We start from the raw sequence: 9,673 nt of genomic DNA, 5'->3' as shown, positions 1-9,673 counted from the left end.
TACGAAGGAAGGTCTCGAGAAGAAACCAGGATTTATCAAAAATGATCTTCAACGCAATGGTTACTCCAATGTGATGGTGGACAGATTTTAGCTTAAAAACAGCAAGATCCTCGCAAGGAAGAGAAGCCGTCACAACCAGTACTTGCACTTTCCTACATCAGAGGATTTTCGGAAAGCTTGAGAAAAATTGGGTCCAAATACAACATCAGAACCTGCTTCAGATCCGTAAACACTATCCGTAGCAGCCTAAAGAAAACCCGGTCACCAAACGCAGACTGCGATTCCAAGAATTGCATTTACCTGTAACCCTGTGAGTGTGGCAAATCTTATATCGGTGAAACTGAGAGGTCATTGAAAGTCCGCATTGTTGAGCACAAGAAAAATATAGAGCGAGGAGAAACCAGCAAATCAGAAATAGCAGAGCATGTTTGAAGTCATCAACATCAAGTGGTCACAAGCTGAATTCATCTACAGGGAGGAACACTGGTTTGGAAGGAAATTCAAAGAATCCGCATATCCGCAACAACGCATTCAGACACACTAGCGTAGAGATAGGCAACATATGGAAACTCATAATCAAGTTGAATACGGGCAACTCCCGCCATACGTCAGCTTCCGCTAAGCCGGTGTAGCGGAGTGAGAGACGAGGGAATAGGTGAAAGCACTATAAATAGTTATCTCTCAGATGAATAAGTTCAGTCATCACCCGAAGACGGTTGTGGACACTAACAATCGAAACTTTTTAATTTTTATTCCTTCTTAATTGTTCAATTTTCAATTGTTGCTTGTATTTTATCTTAATGTAACTTCATTTCAAAGTTTTTTTTCGCTTCATAAAATTGTTATTTTCAGCTACTCATTTTAATTTTATTGATTCTTTTAGAGATTTCGAATCATTTTATATCGTATCAGACAATGGAAGTCCGAAATGATATGAAAGTTATCAGATATAGATTGATGCCGTGTTTTTAGATGTTAATTTTTTTGCAAAAATATGTTGCATTGTGTTGAAAAAACGCACCCCCTCCTCCCATCCGTCAGTTCCGAAATCACTAACATCGATGTAGTATTTTCTTTCATTTCAAGTTATCTGAAAACCAGGATTGAATTGTCAAATTCATCATCAGTTCTTGAAATGTTAGCCAGATCACTATGCTCATCAGGCAGAAGTATTGAATTCAGCGTTTGAAATACAGGGTGTTCATTAAACATGCAGCAAAAAATTAAGGGAATATTCCTTGAACTATTTATTCTACGGATGTGTTGTCCTCTGATAATTTTTAATAGGACGCTTTGTTTCGAAGAAACAGGGCGAAAAATAATTTCGACAATAACAATTTCGATACCTTTGAAATTATTAACGTAGACGAAATAAAAGTATAGCGTTCTACAAAGGACCTACCGAGTTATAAAAAATTTAACAATTCCGTTGGTCAACAACTTCATTGGCAGATGTGGAAGATTTGAGAAATCGGATAATGCTGGGTGTAACGCAATGAGAAACGATCCTGGTGTTTTTGAAAGAGTTCGGAAGTCGATGAGGAGAATATTGGATTCTTGCATCAGAGCGGGGGGTAGTCCTTTTCAACAGTTCTTGTAGATTAAGAAACATTGAATGTAACTTTTGATAATAAATTGTTATTGTCGAAATTCTTTTTCGCTCCGTATCTTCGAAACGAAGCGCCCTATCAAAAATCATCAAAGGACAAAATATCCTGAGAATAGTCCAAGAAATAGTCCCTTGAAATTTTGCCGCATGTTTAATAAACACCCTCTATATTAGATATTGTTATTTTCCGTTTTTATATATGAACGTTAATATTATTAGTGAAAGAATAAAACAATAACCAAGTGTTTTGTGGGTATTCAACGGGTAACAATGATTTACACACAAGTTTATTTTAGCTATTCCTTAATTAAAACAAGAAGTATTTACATAAACAAATAATCCATTGACTAGACAATATGAATGGAGGTATTTCTTTTGTCACACAAATTCAGGCTACTTCCAAATCAGACGAATCGTCGTCAGTGAAACTCTGCGGTGTCATAAGATGCGTTTGGTCGACTGAATTCCTGCTGCAAACGTCCTCCTCTTGAATTTTCCTCATTCGCTCCTGCTCCTCCCTCTTTTGTTTCCTCCATTTTGCTCTTCTGTTCTTGAACCAGACCTGAAATAGTTGAACAATGAATTAATTATTTTTATTCGAATCTACGCAGCACTTAACGTCATTTTCAGGCTGTATGGGTGTCGGCGGAAATGACGAAGGGGTGTGATAACATTACTATTGATATATAAGAATAGATTGCCTTCTACCGATATTTGCATTATAATCATTGCTGAATGAGTGTGGCTTTCACTCGCGAACAATGAAGAAGGATAAATTGAATTATTTCACAAACTACGCTCTCACAAAATAATGGCATTATACTCATTCTTTTTAAAAAAGATTGATAGAAAAAAATACCATAAGTATCATTCTTCGAATAGTAGAATATTTGACAGTTGACAAATATGTAAAAATGATATACACATGTGCTTATCAAGCTACGATATTATTACCTTTATGTTGGGTGATTTAGACGCATAGTTACTTTATACAAAATATTCAACTAGAACAAACACCACAAAATTATGATCTCTCTGTGTTTCTTTGGTTACAGGAAGAACTATATTTTGAGCGAAACAATATATTTATCACAAAATTTGTTGTAGAAGTTTTCTGTTTGCATGCAAAAAACCTCCCATCAAATGTATACCATATTATTTATCTCAACGTCATTCATAAAAAGTTCCTTACACATTTTCCATTCCTCTGATAGTTTTCTATTAACAATATTCTTCACCAATTTTTTGACACGCTTTTATTAGCTTCACTTGTATGTATGTAACCGACTCCTATAAATTCGATTTTGACTAACTTTAATAAACTTTGTACACTCATCAAAAATCGGTAACAATACAATAATTTCATAAGTTTGTCTCATTATCCTGATCAGGATCGCCAGGATTAAATAATTTCCTCGCATAGTATCTGTGTGAGAGCAAGTGAGACAACCACACTGTCTGCGCATGCGTATATATTTGATATTACAAGCATAACTTATTTTATATAGCAAGCCTAACTAAAAAGTGAAAAATAAATAATAGTTTAATGAACTGAAACAAAACACGCTTTAATATCAATACAAAAAGTAAATTCTGGCTACTTCTATAAAAGATGATGTTGTTGGTCTAATTGTTTAAGATGGTCTCTTGTTCCACTTTCCTTCTTTTTTACTGAACTCATCTTTTATTTTTTCTGCTCTTCTTTTTATGCCAATTCACAAAATAATTAACACCATCAAGTAGTGGGAATTTCGAACCATCAGATTGTCTGAAAATGTTCAAAGTTTTTGCTATCTTAAGAACAAGCAACCCCGATGACCCCATCAATTACGACCTATATCTCTAGCCCCTGTCATTGGGAAATTGATTGAAATTATATTGAAAAAAATTCTCACTAGCTCCTTTGAGAAATATTGTCTAATACATAAACTTCAGTTTCAGGTACAATCTGGAACAGTTGATATATGATTTACATGAATTTTATTTATTTATTTATTTGAAAACAGGAAATCCTAATATAAATACAACTCCAAAAAGGTAAAAATGGTATATAAAAAATATTAAAATAGTATAAAAATTCTTCTAACAATAAAATACGTTCAAATATTATATAAATACAAGGAGCTGGAAAGCCAGAAATAGAAATGTGTTCCTGAGAATATTGTCCCATAACACAGAACAAATCAGGAGTATTCAGAATAGTTAATTCCATTTTACAATTATACTAGGGCATGAAAACAATTATTCGAGTAGATAGGTAATGAAATATTTAACATATCGCAATGTAACACGATGTAACACAATGTATACAGAACACATAAAAGCTCGAACCAATTCGATGATGTGAAACATAAAAATTAAAAAAAAAATCCGAAAATTCATAGAGTACGTAATGTAAGATATATTTTCAACTGAGACTTGAATGAATATAAAATAACAGAATCTTTAATGTGGTATGGTAATTGGTTGAAATCATTCAATACTCTGAAAAACAACGATTTCATAGATTGCTTTGTTCTTGTCCTGGAAATGTGGAATTGATTGGTGGTTCTTATGTAGTAGTCATGAATTTGATTATTGTACGTAATGAAGAAATTAAAATATGTTGGTAATACATTTCTGGTTATTTTATAGATAATTATCATACTTGAGTAATACAGTCTATCTGCCACATCATACAACTTGAGGGCACTCAGCATGCATTGAATGGGAGTGTATCTATTACATTTCAAGATGATTCTTGAACCTCGATTTTGCAGTTTCTGTAACTTCTGTATATTGTTGTTATCTAAAAGATAAAGCAGGGTGGAACAATATGCTATTTATGTTATTTATGCTATTTATGCTATTTATACGGCAGTAAAAAACATCATCGACGGTTTCGGGGAAGGTATTTATACATCAATCACACTTGTAGATCTCAGTAAAGAGTTCGATTGTGTTTCTCAGGATCTTTCGATAAAAAACTTGAATACTATGGCGTTAGAGGTTTATCTCTCCAACTGATAAAATCATATTTTACAGGAAGAACTCAGTGTGTCTTCGATAACAGAAAACTATCCGACTTAACATGAAATAACATATGGTGTACACCAAGGATCTGTCTCGAAACCCCATTTGTTCGTTATTTACATCAATGATCTTTTTTACTACATTTTTTCGAATACTATTGTGCAGCTTATCAACAACTCTCACAATATCTGAACACAAATAATCTCTTGTTGTCCTACCAATCTGGTTTCAGAACGAATAATGAATGTTGATATGGGGGGGTCTAACCCCCCCATAAATCCGCCCTTGATCAGTGCTCTACAAAGAGCAGTTCATGCTCGCACGGACATCGAGTACCTAAATAATTATGTAGTTGGCGATAAAAATAATAGTGAAGTAGTCCGACAAAATATATTTCATCTTTTTTATTGTCATAGCCTTTACTTTCAAATTTATATTCATTTGAGCCTTTAATAAGATAATTATCGACAATATTATACTGCTCGGATAAACCGCAGTGAACAGTTAATTATGACATCGGAAAACCTCAATGATCCAACCCAATCGGTGTTTCGTCCCGCCTCCAGTAAACATTGTTTCCACTTTGGGTATATTCAGTTTATTGTGTGCTTGTTCTACGTCGAGGCCCGCTCGCTGCCGTTAACATAAAACAAACAGTCAAATTATTTCAGAGAAGTGATTGTATTTATTAATGCGATGATATGAGGTATTGAATGTGGATTTAGCGGGAATTTGTACCCGAACAATAGATGGATTATTAAATATGTTATTGTTAGGAAAACCCTCTTCGATAACCCTCCCTCAACTATATCACTGACGACCTTATTTATTTATTCTGAGAGCAGAGAAGAGTGGGTGCAAGCAAAGGCTTTTACCGTGATATCACAGAGAGTTTGAAATTTTTATACCACTTAAATGGACAAAGCTAATAACACTTCGGTAAAGTGTAATCATTTTTATTATATATCACGACAAAGAGATTAATTTGTTAAAAAAACGTGTGCCTCTCGAGACGCCAGACAGAAGTGATAACTTAAACTAATTTAAGTTGAACTACTTAATATTGAAATTGTTTAACTTGAGAAAAAGCTTAGGTTATAGGTTAAATTTTATGTATATAATATAATAATGTAAGGAACGGTTATTTATAATTGAAATTTTCTATTGATTATTTTGTGTATGTACATATATTTATTGTTACCAATTTGTTACTTTTGTAAAATCAAATGATGATACTAATAATGTACATTCACAAAATAAAATAATATTACATGCTTGCTGGTTAGAACGGAAAAACAACAATTAACCCAGCTAATGCCGCGCAGAAAGCTTAAGTGACAGCATTAAATACCTGTAGAAGATTCGTTGCAAATTATTTCCCATTATGAAAAGCAGACATTAATTTCATTTGGTCGATACGACCAACTTACAGATCAGTTTCGGGGTACTTGCCCCATCTTTAGTACCGGGCACGGATCAAACCGTCTGAGCGTCACGATCAAACTAACCAAGCGTCTTCCGTTCAGTGAGGTTGGAGCCTACCTCCCATACCCTTGTAGATGATATTTATCAGAAGGACAAATGGTGACGGTATGAAAGTCCTCAGACATCAGTGTACCCCTATCTTGCTGGGGTGGGATGGATGAGGGAATTGTTCATCCGTTATCAGGGGACATGAGGGCCTCATTCGACACAGTGTCGGGGCCTTCTTTATCGGGAGAAGTCTTCTACAGCATAATTTATAGCATCCCTAATCAATGGAGTTTCGTGAGTTTCCGCACTATCAAAAACTCGCCGATTCCTCCACTGAATGGACTGCTGAATGGAAGGCAGCGCCAAGTCTCTGCGAATGGCTTCATTCCGCATGAACCACGGAGCATTCACAATAATCCGTATTAACTTGTTTTGTACTCTCTCCAGAATGGAGATATTAGACGGAGCTGCTCGTCCCCAGACGCCTGAAGCATACATGATGACAGACTTGAACATCATTTTGTAGATCGTAAGCTCATTTTTAAGGCTCATTTTAGAACGTCTGTTGATCAGAGGGTACATACTTCTGATCCGACCCTCTAACTTTGCCTTCACGGTTGTGTTGTTCCAGGTGAGCCTACGGTCTATCAGAAAGCCGAGGCCTGCCAGTCGATCTCCTTTCCAGAGATTCTCACTTTTCTGGCCGGAGAATATATTGTTCTTCCCAAGGTTATCGCCTGAGTCTTGTCCAGGTTCACTCGTATCTTCCATTCGAGGTACCAGCGCTCGAAGTCGTCCAATGTACGTTGCATGTAGACAATCCCGAGCTCCCGACCCATGGAAGATGAGAAGAGAGCCGTGTCGTCGGCGTATAGAGATATCTTCACGTGCTCAGACCTCGGAAGGTCACTAGTGTAAAGCGTGGGAAAGAACACGGCCCCCTGTGGCACTCCAGCGAGGATCTCTCTGTTGTCAGATAGATAGCCCTCTACTCTAACCTGAAATGTTCTCACGACCAAACCATGCACGTCGTCTTGATTTCAAACAGGTTGGAGCCTGGCTCCCTTACCCTTTGGACTGATGTTTGCCAGAAGGACAAATGGGTCATAACTGATGGTGAGTGTTGATGGTATGGCGGCATGAATGTCCTTAGACATCAGTGTCGCCCTTCACGGTGTACCCCTACCTGGCTGGGGTGGGTTGGATAGCTTCCCTGACTAATCTCACGACCAAACAAATATAATTCCAGCTAGTCATGAAATCTTTCTGCTGTTGATTCAGTGGGATGTCCACTGTGTCACCTGCAGTCAAAATCAGGAAACAACTCCACGAACACATACTCCAGGGTGGGAGTCGGAATAATTTCGGATTAATATTCCGGAGGGGTGCATATGACATGCATGAGGCAATGACATGTTGTATTTTCGTCGGGTGTCTGCCACACGTACCTACAAAGTCGTAGGTCTACATGAGAGGCGAGGGGTAAGGTGTTTTCACCTGAAGATACCAAAAAAGGTATCACATACATCATCAGCAGTTTAATAAATTTGTTATAAATCATCTCAGAAAATTCTCAAATTGTTGTGTTTTACTTAATCCATTTGTCACTAATTCACTCTATACATTTGCAGTTTATTCAGATGTCACATTAGTTTTGAAGTGTCATATCAAAGTATATGGTCCGGTGTTGCTCAACATGACATAGAGAGCAGCCACAAAATAAGTGAGGATTGTTTGAAATTGTGACAACACGTTTTAAGATGCCTTTGGAAGGTTAGAAATCGAAAAATGTGGAATAATATCGACGAAAATATCATTTATAACAGCTTTGTTCGCACTCTCGCGTAATTTCAGGTAGAAAACAGATAAAGATTATAAAGATTAGTTATCAAACAAGTAGTCAATAATATTAGGAACAATGACAAAATACTATGAAATTGGGAAAGAACGGTTTTGGATTCTACTCCTCCATCTTCATACAAAAAATGTAGGAATCTCTCAAAAAAACCAATTAATTTCAAAATAAACTCTTTACATCTTGGTCAATTTCATTGACCATCTTTATGCAAGGTAATGATTCGTATAGATTCATATAGAAACATGAATGTAGCCGTTATAATTAGTCTTAGTCATATCCTGATGATGCTAACTTGGTTATCGAAACGTGCGCGGAGAGACAGTATCAATGTCATCAACGTAGCCGTTAGAATTATTAGTCTTAGTCATATCCTGATGATGCTAACTTGGTTATCGAAACGTGCGCGGAAAGACAGTATCAGTGTCATCAACGTAGCCGTTATAATAATTAGTCTTAGTCATATCCGCGCACGGAGAGACATTATTTTTGTTCTGGTGACTTGAGAGTGTTTACAATAGATTACCTGGACTCAATTTTCAGGCCCAACTAAATCGTATGACTAGTTTTCGAGATAGGGAGTGTTGAACTTGAGATGCGCCCAGTAATTTTCATAACATATTGAAGTCGAGATGCGCCCACTAATTTTCATAACTAACTTTGAAAACGGATTGAAAAACTTTCTAATTAGATCCGAAGATATGTTTTTGTATATCTCCGAACATTATATACGCATATAAGTTGTTGATATTGATTACAGTTACAGGGTATATCTGTATTAGCATAATGATTCAGACGATATGGAAAAAATGCAACAAAACGGTGATGGTTTTGAAGTACAGGTTTATTTGGAAAAACAATTGAACGATTGTATTTCATTGTAAGTAGAAAACTTCACTATCACTCTTTTATCCTATATAACAGAACTATTCGGAACAGAACTATATTAACAGAACTATATTAACAAAATATACAAAATGTGCTATTACACTTTATAGGAAGTAATGCATATTTCGATGCACCTCTTTATATTAAATATTGTGTCAATTCATTATATAGCATTTTTTGATTCACTTGATTTGTTTTTTTATATAATTCCCATTATTCACTTTCAGTAGTGGATTACTATAATAAATATGTTATGTTCGAAACTTAACAAAAATATGTTTTGGATCTAATAAGAACTTTCTCAACCCATTTTCGAAATAGTTTATGAAAAATAGTAGCTACATTTCAACTTCAACATTACGTTTCTTGAAAATCGGTCATATGGTTGAGTTGGGTCGAGAACTGCAATTTAACAAAATTTTGACAAATTTGATGGAATGCCATTTACCATAAGTGAAGTAAGGCCTCTACTCAGAATCCAAAAATAATTGTCACTTCAGTGAAAAGCAGTGACCTAACACTTTTTTATATAAAAATATTCAGTGCAAATTCCGCACGGATGTCACTGGCAAAAACTTTGTTGTGTAGCAAAGATGCCTTTTGGTGCATAATAATGTTTCACGTGAATATTTAGAGAAATCCTAAAGTTAAAACATGAAGAATTCATCCATGAAAAAAATTAGCACTATGTAGTTCAAAAGTGAGGACTCTCTGGATTTCATATTTATATGAGGTTCTTTTCAAAATGGATCCAAAAATAACATTCTTGAATATGAACATGCTATCAAAAATCACGCTATATATTATCTTATTTAGGCGTAAATCATTTCACAAAC

At 35.5% G+C, this 9,673-nt stretch overlaps 1 protein-coding gene across 1 annotated transcript in view; it reads right to left on the bottom strand.

Moving 5' to 3' along the window:
- Positions 1 to 1,879: 1,879 nt before the first annotated feature.
- The window catches only part of Gsc (goosecoid homeobox), an 86,205-nt gene continuing 78,411 nt past the window's right edge, over positions 1,880 to 9,673 (bottom strand). Inside the window, exon 5 of the mRNA XM_074175165.1 lies at positions 1,880 to 2,171. Coding sequence (XP_074031266.1) covers positions 1,998 to 2,171 — 174 coding nt within the window. The 3' untranslated portion in view covers positions 1,880 to 1,997. The remainder of the gene's footprint in view (positions 2,172 to 9,673) is intronic.

The sequence above is a fragment of the Leptinotarsa decemlineata genome, unplaced genomic scaffold (assembly GCF_025532065.1).
Source record: "Leptinotarsa decemlineata unplaced genomic scaffold, Ldec_3_MD MMD2_tig00000882_RagTag_RagTag, whole genome shotgun sequence".
Taxonomy (NCBI): Eukaryota; Metazoa; Arthropoda; class Insecta; order Coleoptera; family Chrysomelidae; genus Leptinotarsa; species Leptinotarsa decemlineata.
The sequence above is the reverse complement of the archived record's forward strand: the minus strand, read 5'-3'. Positions and strand labels throughout refer to the sequence as shown.